At 40.4% G+C, this 22686-nt stretch overlaps 1 protein-coding gene across 3 annotated transcripts in view; it reads left to right on the top strand.

Annotated features, from left to right (window-relative positions):
• Window positions 1-22686, top strand: part of LOC144792107 (myoferlin-like) — a 3514236-nt gene that overhangs the window by 2661156 nt on the left and 830394 nt on the right. For all 3 annotated transcript variants that reach the window (XM_078666976.1, XM_078666975.1, XM_078666977.1), the window contains one exon: window positions 21899-21990. In XM_078666976.1, the coding sequence (XP_078523102.1) occupies window positions 21899-21990 (92 nt within the window). The remainder of the gene's footprint in view (window positions 1-21898; window positions 21991-22686) is intronic.

The following is a 22686-nucleotide window of genomic DNA, read 5'->3' as shown; positions in this document are numbered from 1 at the left end:
TTTAAGAAGGAAAGTCAAAATTAATTGTCTTTAGGGGATCTTTTCCTCAAATTATATCGTCTCTTTCCAAGCGTTGTCTGGTCCTGGAACAAATGTTCGGGATCTGTTGTATCAAGTCTCAGATGAACAGGTACAGCTTCCTGTAGAACATCATCATCCTCTTTCTCTGAGCTAGTCCAATCCAGGTGTGCACTGCTGAACGGAACAAAATGGGGTACACGCTCACACTCACTGTCACCGATACCTTCTCGGACCCACTGGTCATAAGGCAAAGGCAATGGTACCCTTTTGCAGTGCACACCGTGGATCCAGTGTCTTTTCCCCAGGACCTTCACGGCTGTACGAGTTGTAAGCAGGACTTGTCTCGGAGGCCCCCAGCGAGGTTCCAAGTTCCTTTTTCTCTGGAAATCTTTCAGGCACACCCAATCCCCAGGCTGTATGGTGTGTCCGGGATCTGAAGAGGCCTCTGGTAAAGCATTTTGGACCTGTTGACGAATAACATGCAATTTAGTGGTGAGATCATGCAAATAGTCAACCAACAGTGGGTAGGGAATATCTGAGTACTTTTTGGGTCTGGGGACTCCCCAGACGTTAGCTGGGCGTCCGAACACAATCTCGTATGGGCTAAGCCCCAAACGAGAATAAACAGTTGTTCTAGTAGAAAGGAGTGCCAAGGGCAAAGCATCAGGCCAAGAAAGGCCCATGCTGGCCTGAATCTTTGCTAGCTTAAGTTTGAGAGTGCCATTGTAGCACTCTACCAGACCTGCTGACTGAGGATGGTTTGCCGCATGGAATTTTTGTCTAATGCCTAGACCTACACACACCTTTTGTATAATTTGCCCTACAAATTCACTTCCATTGTCACTCAAGACAATGCGCGGCAAACCAAACCTCGGGACAAATTCTTTCAAGAGTATTTTTGCAGTGGACAAGGCAGTGTTGTCCTTCAGGGGGTAGGCCTCTATCCATCTGGAAAAGGCACAAACCACCACCAGGACATACTTGAGAATATTGAAGCGTTCCATATGGATGTAGTCTATTTGCAGTACCTCGAATGGGTACGTAGGGGGTGCAAAGTGACCTGCTGGAGTTGGAGTTCCCTTTCCTGGATTGTGCATCAAACAAACAATGCAATGTTTCACCACATTTTCTGCACATTTAGGAATACCATCATTGTGCCATACTGGAGCTAAAAGCTTACATATACCCCGTGCATTAATATGGGCTGGTCCATGGGCCATAGTAACTACAGGCAGTACATATGCATCAGGTAGCAACCATCGTTGATGCTCTGACAATTCCGTCCAACATCCCGTACTATCCAACATTCCCGTACTTTCTCTCCACGTACTTAATTGTTTCTCAGTGGCCTCCTTCTGGATCGCTTTCACACTTTCCACTGTGTCTTCACACATACCAGCTTCTGCAACCCATCTAGCAGGCCCTGCAACATACATGCGACTTTCAACATTCCTCGCTGTTTCCTTCGCTATCTCATCTGCAAACGCATTTCCTCGATCCACGTCATCAGTAATCTTTTTATGCGCACTGCACTTCACAATCGCTATTTGAGTAGGCAGGGCAAGTGATTCGAGAAGGTCAGTTACCAACTGACCATGCTGTATCTTGGTGCCGTGGGAGGTAAAGAATCCTCTTTCCCTCCACAAACGACCAAAACTATGGGCAACGCCGAATGCATACTGGCTGTCGGTATAGACAGTCACTCTTTTCCCTTTCGCCAACACACATGCTCTTGTCAACGCAATCAATTCTGCAGCTTGCGCTGAATGATGCGGAATGCGTGCAGTTTCTACCACTGTATACAACGTCGTTACTGCATAAGCAGCTGTCGTTTCGCCATTAGGGAGCTTGAAACATGACCCATCTACCCATAGGATCCCATCCGGATCCACAAGTGGTGTATCCTTGAGGTCTATTCGACCCTTTGTTTCTTCTTCAGTGCGAAGAAAACAATCATGCTGATCTTGTACATGGTTAACATCCAAAGCAGGCAACAATGTTGCTAGATTCAGAACATTACATCTTTTTATGTGTATGTGACTAGCTAGAAGTGTCAACTCATATCCAGACAAGCGAGCATTCGTTAAATGCTGAGTTTTCGTTCTGTTAAGAAGAGTGTCTACTGCATGTGGCACCATAACATTAAGAGTATGATCTAGCACTAGTCCAGCGGATTGACGAATAGAAATTGCCGCTGCTGCTGTTGCTCTAAGGCAACTAGGTAATGCCTTAGCCACTGGATCTAATGTTGCAGAAAAATAGGCACACGGCCATTGTTTGTCGCCGAATCGTTGCGTCAATACTGATAATGCGCAACCTTCCCTTTCATGCACATAGAGTGTGAAAGGTTTACTGTAATCTGGAGTACCCAACACAGGAGCAGAACACAAGGCAGTACGTGGATCTGTAAAACTCTTTCGGCATTCATCAGTCCAAGGCAAAGGCTGGGGTGTATCTTGAAGTGTAAGTGCCAACAGAGGTTTAGCAAGTAGGGAAACATTTGGAATCCACTGTCTACAGTAAGAGGTAATGCCTAAGAAAGCACGCACTTCTCTTTGCGTGGACGGTACAGGCATTCGTGCAATTGCATGAATATGTTCTAGAGTCAATCGCCTTCCCTCCTTCGACAAGAGATGACCTAATTAGGTAACCTCTTGTCGGCAATATTGTAATTTGGCAGACGATACTTTATGATGTGAATCGGACAAATGCTGTAAGAGCGATACAGTTGCTGCTTTACAAACATTTTCAGAATCAGCAGCGATCAACAAATCATCCACATATTGGATACGAGTGGCACCTGAGGGTAAAGAAAAGGTATCAAGTTGAGATTTCAAAGCTTGACTGTATATTGAAGGACTTTCACAATAGCCTTGGGGTGCACGCTTAAACCGGAAGCTTCGACCTCCGAGAGAGAAGCCGAAAAGATCCCTACTTTGCTCAGCAATGGGAATGCTAAAGAAAGCATTTTTAAGATCGATCACTGAGAACCAAACAGCTGAAGCAGGAATCATGGTAAGCAAAGCTGTGATATCTGAAACAACAGGGAATTGAGGGACAACAATTTTGTTGACCTCTCGAAGATCAATTACAAAATGGTACACAGGTGGCTGAGAGGGACCTGTACGTTTAAGATTAGGCAAAACAGGACTATTGCAAACGTTTCCTCTAGTCTCTTCAACCACACCCTTCTGAACCAAATCATGAACAATAGCCAACAAGGCTCTCTCACCATCACTGGATATTTGATATTGTGGAACACGTGGCATCTTAACATTGTCTTTAACAGTAATTACATAAGGTGGAATTTGCAACAAGCCAACATCATTTGGACCCTCAGCCCAAAGTGTAACGGGAAGTGAACGCAACTCGGGTGGTAGCTGTTCTTTAGATACGTACATTGGAGAAATCAACTTATCACCCAAAGTGAGGTGCACACCAGAGGGTGAACAATACAGTGTAGCATGTAAACGTTTCAGCAGGTCCAAACCCAATACTTTTTCTCCGCATCCTGTCGTTAAAAGGAGTGGAGCTTCCAAATCGTATGGACCAATAGAAATGGGCAAAGGACAAGAGATAGGATTTGAAACTGGGGCGCCAGAGAATCCTACAGAAACATTCATTAAGCCAGACAAAGGTGCCCCAGGGAGTTTAGAATGCATTATGGAACTTCTCATAGCACCAGTATCCAAGAGAAATGGTTCTGTAACACCTAATGCCATAACATTAACATTAACATAAGGTCCTTCCTGATCTACTGGAACTGATACGACTTACTCCCTTACTCCCTTACTTTGCCTATGGCTGTCCTAGCTAGTATGGAAAGTAACGTCCTCATTATCAAAACAATAGTCATAATTATAGTATTGTGCAGATTGAGAATTCTGCTGATCAAAATAATTCGTAAAGTCCTGAGAGGGAGAGGGACGTCGTTCCTGAGTTGGCGCACCATGACCCCTACCTCTGGATATGGATCGAGAATCACCACGACCCCGTGGCGCCAAAGATCCACCATACCGTTGTAATAAAATTGGATAAGTATTCTTAAATTGACCATCTTCCTTACAATAAGCACACTGATTAGGACCTAATGGACCTCGTGGAACTGAGGGAACTGGCTTCTGCAACAACCTCTGAAACTGTGGGGGCTGTGAAAATGAGGGTTGAGCAGAACGAGGGGGATAAGCCTGTTGCAGAGGGACTTTTGTTTTCAAGTCTTTAGTCTTCTTCTCTGCTTTCTCCTTATCTTCCTTATCCCTATTCTCATAATATTGAGCAGTAGCCAATATCTGAGCAGTGGAAGAGACAGCCCAAGAACTCTCCGATTGTTTTAATTTATTTGATCATTCTGGAAGTAAATTAAAAACAAATTTGTCTACGAACAATCGTTGTCCACCTTCAGTACTCATATCTTGCCCACTATGGTCGATGAAGGTCTCCTCAAACCGAGTAAAGAAGTCGGAGACACTTTCATCCGTCTTTTGCTTACACGCCGCTAACTTATCCCAATTAACGCGCATCGCGGGCATTAAAGTTTACATCAAATCTATTATTTTTCCAGGCAATTCTGTGATCAGGACATCCGGTTTGGCCCCAACTACTTGACCTGCATCTGCAGCTGTAATGGCAGCCCAATCACCACCTAAAGCTGCCGCATGATCCTGCCTACGAGTTTTGGCCCATATTGCTTGTGGGACTACGTTCCCCATGAGTAAGTCAATATCTGCCAAATTCATAATACAAGCGTCAACAGTCTGAGACAGCTCTTTATAATATCCCGCAGGATTCTTACGAGGGTCCGGTAAAGATTGTTTGAGTGCCAATACTTCTGACCTTTTCCAAGGATCGTGTACCCATATACGCTGAAAATGGGCAGGAACACCAGGAACATTACCTGCTTGTGGAACCGCATCTCTCCATATTGGAGGAACTTCTCGCATAGGATATTGTGCTGTTTTACGACGAACCGCGGGATCAGGCTCAAGAGAATTTTGAGAGAAAAGGGTGGATCGAAAAGCAACAAGTTTCTGAACAGCATGCTCTACGGCAGGACCCACAATAAGTCCCTTATCAAATTGATCCTGTATTTCGAATAAATCCTGAGGAGGCGAGTCTAGATCTACGTCTCCCCATTCTTTAATCAGAGTATTACACATGACATCAAATACATATCTCTGTGTGGGCGCGTTCCATTGAAGGAAAGTATCTAAGATATCGCGTGTACTATACTGTACACGACTCATGATCCAATTATAAGCAAGGGAATCTAATTAAGTCCGTTCTTCCAAATCTGGAAACTGACTACGAGATTGCCTCCTAGGCGAGGCAGGAGAGAAGAAAAGAGGTCCAAGAAAAGGCGACAAAAGACCCGAGACAGTGTCGACTAAACGCCGTAGAGCTGCAGGGGAATCTGACACTAAAACGGGGGACAATGTATTCTGCAAGACAGAAGAGGAATCTGTAGCAAAAGAAACGACAGATGGAGAAGGGTGAGGCACAGGAGATTGGGGTACCGATATTGCTGGCAAAGGGGGTTGAGGCGGAATCACAGGGACAGGCAACTGTACAGGAATTACAGCGACTGGATTGACAACGGGCTGTAATGGCGGTGCATTAGCACCTAACACATAAGGCGGAGGTAATGTCAACAAATGTGACATAAAAGAATCGTCATCAGGATTTGTATTCTTTGATACAATGGGCAATACAGGATAGCATCTATCTATGGCCATACGATGCTGTCTTTCTGACACCTCAATCACCTGATCAGCGTCGTCATTTTTAAATTGTTGGGCAGCCTGTAGAATCGACATACTCTGTTCTTTCTTATCTTTCTTCATTTGCTTAATTTCTTTCTGTTTGGCTTCCTTGCGCCATAGGCGAAAGGAGTCAAACATTGCCGGCCAGGCTTTCCTCCTAAATAAAATCGCTTCCAAATTATCCAATACATCTGACTCAAAAGACCCATGTTGTGGCCATCGCAAAACACCGTCCTTTTTAGTGTAACGGGTCCATGTTTCATTAAAAACTATAGGACCCACACCGTGCTTTGAGTAAAGTTCGTAAGTAGGAGTTCCAACTGGAGGAATTGGACAAGAATCCTCTAGTCGGCAATCCGCAAAACAACCACAACAACAAAATTTCTTAAACTTACTAAATCCAAGCATTTTGTAACAAACTGGACTTCCTTACAAACGTCAAGGGATTTTCGGACAATAGAGTCACAGCACAAACGTACTTACCCCTTGGCTTCGGTTAGCGCGCTAATCGAATAACAAAATACAAAACAAAGAGAGTGGGCGCTACCCACAAATACTTAACTAGGTGCTTTTCTCACGCCAGCAGGTGTCCGTCTATCGTCTCGCGATATCAAACATCACCAAGGGGCCAAGGCAGGGCGACAGTCAGGGCAGCAGTCATCAGCAGCCGTCGGGAAGGAGTAGCCGCGCTTCAAAAGACCTTCGGTCCACTTCGACATGCAGGGGTCGCTCACGTGGTTCGCGAAATCCTCCGGAATTTTCCTGCGAAGCTCCTCACGACTCTCGGGCAAAACTACTACCGCTGAAGTCGCCCACGTGTTGGGCCGCCAATTGGAGAACCCGGCCTTATAAGCCGAGCGGCGCAGGGCACGCCTGAGATCTCCGAGTTCACCTGCCTTGACCGACAGAGACACGGGACACTCTGTTTGGCGTAGAAAAGTAGTTTTATTAGCTGCAGCTAAGCACAGTTATCTAAGAAGTACCACACAGGTAGGTTCTCAAGAGACTGCCACTTCAATCTGTGGCGCACAGTCTATTATACAACACAAGTTTACAATGACAACTCCCAATATACACAAAACTGACAAATAGGAATAGTTCGAAAACAAGCTATCAGATGTCTAAAACACACCCTCCTTTCAGACCCCTTGTGCTCTCTTCCCATCAGGTTAATCAACACTGGTGCCCGTAATTCAATTTGCAGGTGGCAAAACATGTGTAGAATGCTTCAAAGGGAGAGCTATGTAACAAGAGAATACACGGAGAGAATAGTGAAGGCCAGTTAAATAAGATAACGTAGAGAAGAATGGTGGAACCCAAACAGTGGAGTAAGTCATGGATTAATCAGTCTAGACATGGCTTTGCGAAATCGGCCGGACCCTGACATCAGTATCGCACACAAGGACAAAGGTTTGTTCTTTGACGAGAAAAACATCGAGCAGCTGAAAGTGGCAGAAAGACCATTTTTCCGCGTTAGCCGTGCTGCCTGAGTGAGGCAACATAAAATGGCGACTAAACGCAAAATGGCGGCTGTAGCAAAGCGAGGCTGAAAACTACGTAACCTCAACCCTGGGCACATACCTTTGGCACAGAACATATCAACAGTGGGCATAACACTAGGTATAACACATCCGGCCTGGCCTTAGCACCTCCTGCAAGAAAAGAAACAATGGGTGCATAACATTGAAATTGGGCCTACAACCTCAGTAGAGGGACCTCTGGGCATCGGGCAGGAGCCTTATCCTTGGGCAGGAATCACGGTGCTCATAAGAATGGCAGAGCACACATCCAAATTGGCTCAACTAATCATGAGTAGGGGCGCAGTGACCTAAGCACCCAGCCTTAACTGAATAGGGGCTCAAAAGCACCTCCCTCCCCTCAACAGTGGTATCACACATGAGGCAGGGCCATCTGCAGCTAAACTTTCATAGCCTGACTTCCCCTATTGGCCTGGAATCAGGCAACTCACTACTGCAGGCTCAACCCAGGTCCCTGAACCACCCGGGGCCCACACCTCCGAGTCTCTGTCCTGGGTCTACTGGCCCAACGTTGCAGGTGCCCGCTGCCAGGCGGGGCACCTGGAGAACACTACTGTTCCTGGGGGTGGCCGTTCACCACGGAATGCTGGCACCGGGGTTGGGCACCGACAGTATGCCCCGATACACCCCCCAACACAGTCTGTTTGAGCCCCACACTCACTGGGCTCTTGGCAATGTCTCCACGCTTCTGCTCCTCTCTCTGGGCTTCCTGGGCAGTAGGGTGGGAGGCAGGCACTGACAATGTGCCTCGCACATTGAAAGACAGACAGACGCAGACACTGCTCCCCGAGCGGAGGTGGGGTGGGCTCAGGCACTATTTACAAGGCTGAGAGGCGGCAGGATCTGGCACGGTAGCGCTTAGGAACACAAAAGCAGCCTCTTCCAGCTGCGCAGCGCTAGCCACCACACAGCACTTCTCCTCAGCCCAGCTCCTCATATAGCGCTTCTAGATCACAGCGCTTAGCAGGCAGGGTTCCATGATGAAATATCGATTACTAAAACATAGACCTACAAAAATATCGCCACAAATACATCGTCTACAAAAATATCGTAACCATATACTTAAACAAGGATTTACACAAATATCGATATTTTTTTATCGACTACTCTAATATCGTTAACAATTATATCGACTACATAAATATCGACTACTACATTATCGACAATATTTAAAATAACATTACCTTCTACACTAATATCGACAACACTAATATCGACTACCTTTCTACTTATATCAATATAAATAAAATATCGTCATTTTATTTATAACCTTATATACACATTACCTTTCTGTTATTCACTTTTTCATAGTTATTTAAATTCAAAAAAAGCTTTTCTAACATATATGTATATACAATATGTATTATTTATTTATATATAATAAGAAAAAATACATTAGTAATATAAAGTATGTATGACGTTACAACACATACTTTTACAACGCATACCTTTACAACAAAATTTTTACAACGCACAAACCATTACAACGCATGTATTTACAACCCATATTTTTACAACACAGGTACCTTTACAACGCATACCATTACAACGTAAGTATTAGTAAATATATAATAATTTTTTTTAATATAAATTATTTAAAATGAATAGATTTTAATTAAATTTAATTTAATTTCATTTAATTTAATTTATTTAATTAATATATTATTTTATTTTTTACCCTGTACCCCTGTACCCCAATAACACAAAACTGAGCCTGAACAATAAAAATACCCCTTTACCCAAAAACTAAAAACTGACCCTGACCCCTTAAAATACCCCTTTACCCAAAAATTAAAACTGACCCTGAACCCTAAAAATACCCCTTTACCCAAAAACTGACCCTGAACCCTAAAAATTCCCCTTTACCCAAAAACTGAAAACGGACCCTGAACCCTAACAATACCCCTTTTCCCCAAAACACAAAACTGACCCTGAACCCTAAAAATACCCCTCTACCCAAAAACTGAAAACTGATCCTGAACCCTAAAAATACCCCTTTACCCAAAAACGTAAAACTCACCCTGAACCCTAAAAATACCCCTTAACCTAAAAACTGAAAACTAACCCTGAACCCTAAAAATACCCCTTTACCCAAAAACTGAAAACGGACCCTGAACCCTAAAAATACCCCTTTACCCAAAAACTGACCCTGAACCCTAAAAATTCCCCTTTACCCAAAAACTGAAAACGGCCCCTGAACCCTAACAATACCCCTTTTTGCAAAAACACAAAACTGACCCTGAACCCTAAAAATACCCCTCTACCCAAAAACTGAAAACTGACCCTGAACCCTAAAAATACCCCTTTACCCAAAAACTGAAAACTGACCCTGAACCCTAAAAATACCCCTTTACCTAAAAACTGAAAACTGACCCTGAACCCTAAAAATTCCCCTTTACCCAAAAACTGAAAATTGACCCTGAACTCTAAAAATACCCCTTTACCCAAAAACTGAAAACTGATCCTGAACCCTAAAAATACCCCTTTGCCCAAAAACGTAAAACTCACCCTGAACCCTAAAAATACCCCTTTACCCAAAAACTGAAAACTAACCCTGAACCCTAAAAATACCCCTTTACCCAAAAACTGAAAACGGACCCTGAACCCTAAAAATACCCCTTTTCCCAAAAACACAAAACTGACCCTGAACCCTAAAAATACCCCTTTACCCTAAAAGCCAAAACTGACCCTGAACCCTAAAAATATCCCTTAAAAAACCCCAAACATATTACATTTTAAATATAATTATATACTTACCAATACTTACGTTGTAATGATATGCGTTGTAAAGGCACCTACGTTGTAAAAACATGCCTTGTAAATACATGCATTGTAATGGTTTTTGCATTGTAAAAGTTTGGTTGTAATGGTAGTAAGTTGTAAAAGTTGCGTTGTAAAGGTTGTATACCAATATAAACATTACCAAACACTATCATACACTCTTATCGGATTACTTAACCACTTGGCTGCTAATGACAAGGGTAACTCGTCATGGAGTTCCCATTGATTTCAATGGAAAGTGTTAATAAATGTCTCCAGGGCCTTAGCATCCAAGTGGTTAAAATCACATTTCACTAATTTTAACATTGTAATAAATATTTACCATTAAAATAAAACACATATAATACATTTGGTAATAAAAATCGAAAACAATTATTGATGCTACTAACTCTTTACAAAATAACGGCTTTCAAATTCAAACTAATGTTGTCAGCCAATGAATTTAAATTATATTTAATTGAACCAATCAAATATAACCATTAATTAACTCACTACCATAAATACAATTACAAACTTAACTTAAATTACCTTTTTTTGGCCAAACTTGGAGGGAAACGGTTACCTTGCTGAAAAGAAGAGAATACACACCTACTACAACGACTACAACACAGCATACTACAACTCAAGTAAGTCAAGTCCCATTTCATTTATCATACAAACCTGTCGAAAAGTAGCTAAACTCCCTAAACTAAAAACATGGTCTTTATATTTGTTTAAATATAACTACAACATCCTATCAACAACCACCACAAGATAATGATTAAATGAAATTATGAACTGCCTTATCCATGTCTACTTAGAAAGCTTTTAAATAATTTTAAAAAGTTGCAAAGTAAAGTTGCAAAAGACTTGATATGTTATTACCTACTAATATATCCTAATACAATAAATAACACAAATTAACTTTCTTTTACAGAATATACAAACTTCATCTACCAATCTACAACTAAACTAACAACATCTTCTACTACATTAAGTAAGTATACCCACTGTGTCTATTAAGAATCAGAGAGACAAAATAAACAACTATAAAACTAAATCATTTTTTGTACTATTCTTTACCACAACTACAGAACATTAAAGAGTGAAAATCTACATATAAGAACAGAAAACATAAAATTAGCAGGAAAACAACATTGTAAGTATGTTTTTGCACTTTTTCCTTTTAACGTACACATCTCAAGAAATGTTTTTCACTTTTACTAAAAAAAAATATATATGTCTTCACAGATCTACCTTAGACATGGCAACAGGAGCTACTTTTATTACTTCTCAAAAAGGGAAAATAATGCTGAGCTACATGGGTTACACCTACACCCAAGAAAGAATAAAAGGGAATAAAACTTACTGGAAATGTAGTAAATATTACTCAACTGCATGCTATGGTAGAGCAAAGACTGTTGATAACAATGTTGTAAATGTACATGAGCATAACCACCCACCCAATGTAACAGAAGTCGAAGTAAGAGAAGCACTAGAGACATTGAGAGAAGCTAGTACAGGCTCACAAGAAACAAGCACCACTATTTTGAAAAATGTTTTAAGCAAGGTGCCAGAACATGTCACAGGACAGTTACCTTCAATACCCAACTTGAAAAGATTAATTGCTAAAACAAAACGAGATTCTGATCCAACTCCACCAGCACCTGAAACTTTTCAAGACATTAAAATATATCCTGAATATACTATTACACACAATGAAGATAAATTCTTAATGTATGATAACCACAGTCATGATAAAAGAATTTTACTTTTTGCAACAAATAGCAATTTGCAAAAACTAAAATCGTGTGAAACCTGGATGATGGACGGAACTTTTAAAGTATGTCCCAAACCTTTCTATCAACTTTACACCATCCATGGTGAATACCAAGAAACAAATATCCCTTTAATTTATACACTGCTGCCAAATAAAACAAATGCTACCTACATAGAAATTTTAACAACTATCAAAGATTTTACTGATAATTACTATCCACAAAGAATAATAATAGACTTTGAAATAGCCATGATTCAAGCTATACTTAAAATATATCCTCACACATCTATACAAGGGTGTTATTATCACTACAACCAAAGTATATGGAGGCACTTACAAAAATCTACTTTAAGCATTGAATATTCAACAAACAGTAACTTTGCTTATCAGATTAAAAAGTTAATTGCATTGGCATTTGTACCAACAACCGAAGTTGCTAACTATTACAATTTACTACTTGACAGCCCTTTCTACCCCACCAATGAGAAAAAATTAACTCCCTTCTTAGACTATTTTGAAGATACCTGGGTGGGAAGATTACATCGTTCTGGCCACCGCAGACAACCTAAATTCCAAATTCCATGGTGGAATGTGTATGCTAGTACTATGGCACAGAAAGCCAAAACTAACAACGCGGTCGAAGGATGGCATAATGCCTTCCAAGCCACAATAGGAAGAACACAACCCACACTTCATAAACTAATCCAAAGCATCAAAAAAGAGCAAAGCTACCAAGAACTAAGAATAGAGCAATCTCTATCTAAAATCGGCCCTAAACTAAGTAAACAAACATTAAATATGTACGAATACCTACAGCAAAAAATAAGAATGTACCCAAGTATCGAAGGTCTTGAATACTTAGAACTAATAGCCAAATCTATCCTTTAACAAGCAACACATAAAAACATTTCAAACAATAAATAAAACAATTTTTTTTTTAATGTAGTTAAATTATGTCATGTAAAAATAAATGTAATCTATTATTACAAGACATAATAAAACGACATTTAAAAAAATTGCACAATATAGCACAATCCACCCCAAACAAAAATATAATAATAACTTAACTGTTCTGCAGCTGTAGAATGTGTTCCAAGAACATGGTTTCAAGACGATTAGAACCAAAATCAATCCACATGTTTTAAAAAAATCCCCACAAAATGCCAAATATACAACTGTTTTATAAGGGTCCCACATAGCAATACTCTGGAGAACGGAACCATAAAAAACCCGAAAAATAATCACGATAAAAACGCTCCAAAATCCCGAAAAATCAAGAAATGTAGTGAAACATTTACCTGTATTTTACAAAAAATACGAGATAAAATCCATCTGCTCACCAAAACGAACACCTGTAAATAAATACAAACAAAACCCACCCACAATAAATACGAAAGCCAGAAAGCCTAACCATAACATATAAAACATAGGAAAACACCTGAACTAATTCATTTACACAATACATAAACCTTAATTTCATAAGAAATATCTAGGAAAGTATGTTATCAATAACGACCTTAAATAACACGTATTTTTCACATAAACTGTAAAGTACAACACATAGCAACACGTACACACTACAACTAGCTCTATAATGTATTAAAATGTAGTTAAAATTAATGTAAAATAAACTTACATTCACCAACATGAAGCAGCTCCCAACCGCGAGGTTCAGTTTTCTGAAATGACCCAAACAACGATGTAGATAGACTACAAAGTGAAGTTCAAAAATCAAAATGGCAGCACAATAAAAATAAAAATAGGACTAAATCCCCATTATTAAAAATAAACAATAGAGATGAATAGCAATTTTTTTTCCATGTTTTGTAATAATTTACTTATTGTTTGTAAATAAACATGAATAATGTAAAATATACAATAATAAATATATATTTATATATTAATTAATTAATTCTTGTATATTAAAAATATGTTTTTGATTGTTAAAAAATATTTTTTATATGTATAAAACTGAGCACTATTTTATGTACATACTTTAGAAAAATACAATTACATGTCAATTAGTTAACATATTAAATTTAAAAAAAGAAAATTTAAAATTGAATATACTAATTAATGTAATATAACAATGTATATATGACTAAAATTGCAATGTAAAATGTAAACAAATAATTGAAAAAGGTGTATTAAAATTATGTAAATGTTTGCATCAACAAATGAAAGTATGAATAAAAAAAATGTGTACAAAACTATATTACTATTGTACTTAATAAATGTTGACACTTGTGATATGTATGTAAAAATGTAGAAAATATTAATATTTTGTTTATTTATAAATCAAAAAATATAAAACATAACTCATAGAAAATACTTAACAGTAAGCAACAATAAATAACTATTTTAACTCCAATCATACATAAGTCAGATAAAGTGCTGGACAGGAAACCATAATAAATAACTATTCTAATTCCAATCCTACATAAGTCAGGGAAACTGCTGGACAGTAAACCATAATATTTGTGATATTATAACACATAAACATCACTTTATATATATTAATAACAACTCTTATCTATTATACTACAAAATAGACTATTAAATTACAATCACAAAATATGTTTTTTTGAACATAACAATAACAAATTTTTTTAACCAATATTTAAATTTCAAATTTCGAATTTTTTATACATTTTTACATAATTTTCACAATTTTATAATTTTTAACCCAAACTTAGTTTTTTATTTTTTCGATTCATTCTTAGCATATATTATAAGAAATACACAAACATAAAATATTACACACTTCACTTAATTTAATATAATTTAAAAATTAATTTTCTAATTTCAAATTTCAAATTTCAAAATTAAATATAGAAATTTCAAATTTCGAATTTTTAAAATTTTTTACATAATTTTCACAATTTTATAATTTTTAACCCAAACGTTGTTTTTGTGTTTTTCGAATCATTCTTAGCATATATTATAACAAATACACAAACATAAAATATTACACACTTGACTTATTTTAATATAATTTAAAAATCTATTTTCTAAATTCAAATTTCAAATTTAAATATTGAAATTTCAAATTTCGTATTTTTTATAGCAATTGAATTTTTTATTAAACACTATATAAATAAAACCCACACTTAATTACAAAATTATTATATAATACATTCAATTTCAATTAAATATAATATTTTTTCGTATTTCAATTTATAATTTTTTTTAATTAAATTTATATTTTATGAAATATATTTTAATATACTACCCACCCTTATCCCCTATATCACCAACAACCCGCTACTAAATCTTTTTAAAAACCCATTAAATAAATAATTCTGTTATTTAAATTAAATTTCAAATTTCGCCATTCAAAAAAAAAAAAAAAATTCTACTTTTTTACCATTCTATACATATTATTTACACTACTTTTTAAATTACTACCCACCCTTATCCCCTATAATACCAATAACCCGCTCCTAAAATATTTACAAACATTTAATTTTTTTTTACATTTTGATCCCTATAATAATAAAAATAGACATTTAATTAATAATATTTAAACATAAAACACATTTTTCTACACTTATATAACACATTCAATTATTTTGTCGATATTATATTCAACGATATTTCTCTAAACGATATTCTATACAACGATATTTTATTTTGACGATATTTTTGTCATTATACAAAATCGATATTTACAACAACGATATTTACTTCAACAATATTTTTTAAATTTGATATTCTTACCTCGATATTTATGCTAGTCGATATTATCCCGTCGATATTCCTGCTTTATACCGCAGGCAGCACTTATCCAGGGCCAGGCAGCCCTTTCAACAGTCCAGCGCTTGGTTAAAGCGGCGCTTTGCAGGCACACACAGCAGGCATTACAGTTCAGGCACTTCAGGACTACCCAGGGCTTCTGCAGCACAGCGCTGCCAGGATTATAGCGCTTTGGCACGCAGCGCCTCCTCCAGGCCCAGCACGTCCAGGAGCACAGCGAAAGGGGGGCGGACAGTCCCAGCAGCAGGCCTATAGTAACACTCCTCACCTCCTGGGTGGCGGGGACCCAGATGCTCCTTCCCTTCCAGGTCCTTCTTTGCGCAACGCTTACGTGGTGCAAGGTCCCGGCAGCTACAGGGACCTAGGGGGGGCCCTCCTTCCTTAGGGGCCCAGGGTACAGAGCAGTAGGCACTACTGGGCCAGGTCAGCAGGTAGTGGGGGCATCATCAAAGCAGGGTGGTAGGCTTTCACCATCCCCACTGCAGCGTGGCCCTCCTCCCACACGGCAGCCTGAACTCCTGAAGTGGGGCTTCACAAGCCCTGGGGACAGTAGGGGGTTCCTAGATGGGTGCAGGGCCCAGCACACAGGCCCAAGTGGCGGTATCCCCTTGCAGCAGGTCCTCTCACATTCCTGTCCCAGCTCTGTCTCTGCACATCACATATCTACTGCTCTCCCTATACCGGAAAGGCTGGAAGCTTCTAGAAGCTCCCTCCAAATGCTGGGATTGCTGGGTACCAGACAACTAGACCGCTAACCCATCTCAGACAGGCAAACTAGTTATAACTGGCTTAGGGGGAGGAGTAGAGCACCCTGGGTGCCAGGCTTTCCCTCCAAATGCAGGGGAGGCTGGGTACCTAACAACTAGACTGCTAACCTTCTGCAGTCAGGTGGCACAACGCACAGCCATGGCAGCCATTTTAAATGCAAAACACAAATGCAGCATTTCACCAGGGTACATGTTTACAATGGGGGAAAATAAATATACACACCATTGCATTTAACATTAACATGGCGTCTCACACCTCACATGGCCTATTCAGTAACCTTTACCATGGGGTAGATATCCTACATGTTGGGGAGTGAAAGCGAAAAATTTGGGGGAAAGGGCCAAGTTCAACAGTACAAATGACAACATAGGAGGACAACATGCAGGACTCCCAATGCACCTTTGGTGGAACATTTCACAGAACAGAACCACAATGAGGATGATATCAGATGGACAATTCTGAAGGTCGTCAAATTGCCACAGAGAGGTGGTAATCTGGCCCAACTCCTTAATCAGGAAGAACTGAAGAGTATAATTCAATTTGATACTATACGGACAGGTCTCAATCGGAGCGAGGACTGGACTACCTTATTGTAATCTGGAAACCAATGATGTAACGTGCTTTGCAGTTGAACAAACCGCCGTTCAGACTGGTTCTTTTCCACCACAATTTTGCCCTTGGTAATCTGAATGTGTAATTTTATAATCAAAATTTTTTATGTCACTGACACTTTTTCACTCACTTGCGCCGTAATTTTATAATTTTATAATCACCTTCGTCAATTTTTCACCGCCTTAGAGGCGTAACCTCACCATTCCAAGATGTCTGCCAGGTTTCCGTGTCACGGAGGTTAGACATGTTCCTATCCTCAGCACGTGACCAAGGTTCAGGGTCACCTGACCACGAATTCCAGGCTTTTTAATATGGCCGCCGAGTAACTTCACAGGTGGATCATACAGCAAGTGCACCCCGTCGGATTGTCACGGACCTTGCATCGAACTCCTAATCAGCCTATTCGGTAAGCTCCTCACCCCCGTTGTTATGGCCCCGGCCGCCCACATACCGCCCCTTCTATGGTCCGGTTGTTTGTAACAAACTTCTGTCTCTCCCAATTGCATAGCGGAGTCTCTCATCCAGTCACCGGTCGAGAGGACAGATAACTCTATACCCAATAACTGCAGACTGAAAATCTACCCGGTAAGACACCAACATCCACACGGCCAACAGAGTTGCATGTCAGTTATTGCCTCGTGGCTTAAACTTCCCTTTTTTTCGTCCTTACAGCGGAATTGTGATATTAAACAATCCGTTTCTCTGAATCTGCAGTACAATTTTTGACCGCTTAACCCGGTAATTGCTTGCATCAGCGTTTATCCGCCTCCAAAGCGAGGTAAGCTGCATACCGATGCCCGCAACATCTGAATCCGACTAGCACTTTTAATTCCGATGAGCACTATATTTTCACAATATGACTACCCTCCATTATTGCTTCTATGATCACCCAATTAATATAAGTACGACGAGTTCGTCACCTTGCTCGGCCATTCCGATGCACGTTGAGCCCTCACTTCGCCAAGCTGTCTCTCACCAACACTGCCCTCACAAAATTGAATCGAATAGCATATTAAGAGATAACTCTCGCACCCTTGCACAGGGCTAATACAGTCACTGCGTTTCCGAATACTGTTACTGTGTGCTAAAGCAATTGAAATGCTGACTACTTTATGCTTCGATTCTCTAAAGAAAATCTTTTGCTCTTTTTCCCTCTTCCTGTTTCCTTCCGAACAGGCGTATTATTTAACTGAGGCAAATTATTGTGATTTGTAGTCCTGAAGATGATCCTTTTAGATTAGAGCAAATGGATCGAAACGTCGTAGATTTTTACAAGTAGACATACATGTAAACCATTGTGTAAATACTGTGTATGTTCTACTCTGGAGAACACTAGTTGCACTGATATAACAAGTGTCCAGGCTGCTCTTTTTCTTTGCCTATTTAATTTCTCCTTTCTACTTGTCTTTTCACTCTGTCCCTAATTTTCCAGTACGGTACAGGACTGTGCCCTACCTTCCATGATTACTGTTTTATATTCCACTTTATTGTGTTATTCATTAACAATAAATCCCTGGTCCGGCTGGACAGGAGAACTATATAGTTACCATTGTGTTCTATATATTGCATTTGTTTATAATTCTCGAGTTTGCTCAGGACCTTTGTTTCTTGAAGTAGTATATACCCGTGGTCCTTTGCTACCTTATGGATCCCCCTTGTTTTCCAAAAAGACAACGCACAGCCATGGCAGCCATTTTAAATGCAAAACACAAATGCAGCATTTCACCAGGGTACATGTTTACAATGGGGGAAAATAAATATACACACCATTGCATTTAACATTAACATGGCGTCTCACACCTCACATGGCCTATTCAGTAACCTTTACCATGGGGTAGACATCCTACATTTTGGGGAGTGTAAGCGAAAAATTTGGGGGAAAGGGCCAAGTCCAACAGTACAAATGACAATCCTGACCTTATTAATACAGCCCCAGGCCAGAGGTAGGGCTAGAGTGAGGTAACATTAATTTCCCTGCGGACTTTCACTCCTTCGACGAACATTGTTTGCTCCTCCGGTTTATGTTAAGATCAAAACCTTTGGTCACATTCCGTCCTGCACTTCAAACTGCTTAATCTGAGTGTACATTCCTAAAGTGCGGCTATAAAAGGCCATTTTTTGTTCCAAACAGATTGTACCATACTCTGCGCCCATGAATAGAGCGCCATCTCTGCTCACCTCACAGATGTACTGAGCTCGAAAGTTCCAGGTGCTAAACTGAAGGGACCCGGCTGAGACCATTATCACATTGCACATTGTTCACTCACCATGGCCCTTGATAGGGCACCCTGGCCACGTGGCATCGATATTCATTATGCTTTGTTGCTCGTTCAATTACGTTCCCTCATATTCAGGTTTTAAAACAAGAAACAAAAGCAGTCAGCCGTACCCAAAGGAAAAGCACGCTATGTATAAACAAATAAAAGCAGCCGGTCGGCAGCTATACTAAGGTGAAGGGGCGCCGTGCCACACATTAGTATTAAATTAAAGAAACAAGCAGTCCCCAATTAACACATACGTTTTACACAGTGAAACAACAAACAGCACTGTGGAAATCTCTGGAGGTTGTGCAGCGTGAACGGAGAGCATGTCAGTGCCGCAAAGGTAACTTCGAAACCGAGACCATATGTCCTTGGGACGGGCTGAGGTGGGTGTCATCTATGCAAATTGGTCAGTCATATCCTGAAATGAAATGAAAATTGGTATTTGTAAAGTGCAAACTACCACTCCGGAAGCGAGAGGCAAAGTTCATCCGAAGCTCCGAAAATCCAAGTCATTAGTGCTTTCCTATATTGTGTTTCAGATTTATACGTTCTCAGATGCAGTGGCAGTAGATTCCAGGCCCTGGTGCCTAGTGCAGTTAATGTTTTTCCTCCCTTAGTTTTGCATTCGAAACTAGAAGGTTTGAGTAGGTTGGCTGATGATGACCGGAGGGTTCTGGTTATACTGTAGGGGGTGAATCTTGATGCGAGGTAATGTGGCCCCAGTTTGAGTGAGGCTCTAAAGGTGATGAGGAGAATCTTGAAGAGTATTCTCTTTTTTAGTGGGAGCCAATGAAGAGTTTTCAGAGCTGTCGAAGCAGAGGATCTTCGTGGAAGTTTTAAAACCAGCCGCGCTGCTGCATGTTGGACATCTTGGAGTCTTTTTAGTGTTTGTTTGTTGGCTCCTGCCAAGAGACTGTTGCAGTAGTCTAGCCGCGCAAGTATCATGGCGACAGCTACTGATTTCCTTGCTGCGAGTGGGAGTAGGTCGAATAATTTTTGCAAAGATTTTATAAGGCTGAAACAAGTCCCTGCAACCTTCAGTACATGTGGATTAAAACTAAGGGCGGAGTCAAACTGCACTCCTAAGTTTCTTGCCACCGTAACCATTTCAGGTGGGGGGTGACGTATCCTCTGGCCACCACTCATCTGGGAGAAAGAAACTTCTTTACCTATTAGTAATATCTCCGTTTTTTCGATGTTGCACTTGATGTGGTTATCCTTCATCCACTGGAGGACCTTGGTGAAGCATCTTTTAAAGTTGAGCTCTGCCTCCTTAGGGTTATGATCTAGAGAAAGGATCATTTGGGTGTCATCTGCGTAGGACGTGACTTCAATCCCAAATGATGTTATTAGTGAGATGAGTGGAGTCATGTAGACATTAAACAACAGAGGGCTTAACGAAGAGCCTTTTTGGTACTCCAGTTGTGATGTTGCGTTCCACCTATAGGAAGGTTCCGAGGGACACAGCTTGCCTGCGCATGGAAAGAAAAGATTTTAGCCATTCTAAGGCATTGTGTGAGATACTGCATGATTTGAGCCTGGAAAGGAGGATGCTGTGTGATATGGTATCAAATGCGGCCGGCAGGTCGAGTAGGATCAGGACTGCCATCCTACCTTTGTGGGCAATCATTTTAAGGGAGTCTGTGATTTCCAGGAGTGCAGACTCGGTTGAATGCACTGCATTACGGAGTCAATATTTTGAGAGTAGTATCCGCTTTTGCATCCATTGGATGACGCCGAGCCTCTTAGCCTGCACAAGAAAATAGTTGCAAGCTGGAGACACCCAATAAGTCTGGCACACTTTGGAAGAATTCCTGCCAGTACAACGTATGCGTGGACAGGCCCACGCCACATGCAGGAAATCAGTCAACTGAGTTCCACACCTCACACCTTTACTCCCCTCCCCCACACCGAATCTAGCTGTACGCTTGAGGGTATACTAGTAGTATTTATGCAAGTATTTAAATTATATTACCATGTGTCTGTAGTATAAAGGAGTGCTCTTTACTTGAGCACAAAAAAATTCCCATGTTTTATCCGTGAGCATATGTCCCTGTGAGTCAGCCCATTTCATTTGGCCTCAGGGAGTGCATCCACTGTGCCGGCCCTTATATTTGCATGTAAAAATGCGATAGAGTGTCCCATGCATGTGCGCCCTCTGTAGGATGTAAGAAGAGGCATCTCCGGCTGCTCCGCTGGAACCTCCGAAAGACTGCTCTGTGTTGCAACCTTGTCACATTCTATTTGTTTTCTGTTGATGCTCTTCCCTCTTGCTGGAAGACCATTTATGTCTGACCTGTTTGTATGCAATTACATGTATTGTTTTTTACTGGGGGAAATCGCCAAAAAGATATGTGCAAGTAAGATAAAACGCTGCGTTAAGTTAAGTATCATTTTATATTTGGGAACAGATATGTTTTATCAATGTAAATAAGAGTTCCGGGTTCCACATATGCCTATATGTTCAGTGTTTAAGGACAATAGAGCTACCGATGATGGAGAACTGATATTACTGATAAGCAACCTTTTCCCTTGTTGAATCATAATTCTCTGGAGATCACTTGGAGGATAATTTCAAATCTGATTCCCAGAAATGGCTGTCTTATGAATACATTGTTTTCTGTGTTATTGTTGCCACAGAGTGACCCCTACATCTACATCTCCATCGGAAAACAAATCTTGGACGACAGAGATTTCTACATCCCCGCAACATTAAATCCTGAGTTTGGCAGGTAAGTCAGAGAAGAACTTTTAAACCTATCACAAATGTCCAGGGGCTTCTGTACTATTATCACCTCAAACTGAAAAACAAGCTCACCCCTTCAATAATTGAATCTCAAGATATAGGTGGCTGAAGGGACCAAGGCTCCTTCACCAAGATGATTTGGAATGAAAACTCTGAACTAAGTAATGCGTATAGTAATAGTCAACGAATCATTGCATGAATTAGAAGGGTTAGCAAGCTTTTTTTTCTCCAGGCAAGCTGATTCTGAGAACACATGCCTTGTTTCCTGCCAAAATTGGTGACACCCTGCCTACCTTCTTTGTTCTGGCTCACCCTTCCTAAGAGGATTAGAAACTCCCATCAACTGGACCCAAAAAAACGTTATTATTCTACATAGGCAGTACCAAAGAACACTGGGGGGATGATCAACTCTTCATTGGGTTCGCCAGGGCAAAGAAAGGGAAAGCTGTGGGGGAACAGACCATCTCCAGATGGATTGCACTCTCTGCATTAGGAACTGCTATGCACTGGCCAAAAACAACCTCCTGAGGGCTTGCAGGCTCAACCCACCAGACCCAAGGCTGTGACCACTGCGTTAGCTTGTGGAGTCCCCGTCCTGGACATCTGTCAGGCTGTGACGTGGGCATCTCTGCACATGTTTACCAAGCACTACTGCCTGGACAGTCAGGTCTGTCAGGACAGG

The sequence above is a fragment of the Lissotriton helveticus genome, chromosome 11 (genome assembly GCF_964261635.1).
Source record: "Lissotriton helveticus chromosome 11, aLisHel1.1, whole genome shotgun sequence".
Taxonomy (NCBI): domain Eukaryota; kingdom Metazoa; phylum Chordata; class Amphibia; order Caudata; family Salamandridae; genus Lissotriton; species Lissotriton helveticus.
Note: the sequence above shows the minus strand (reverse complement) of the source record. Positions and strands in the feature narration are given on the sequence as shown.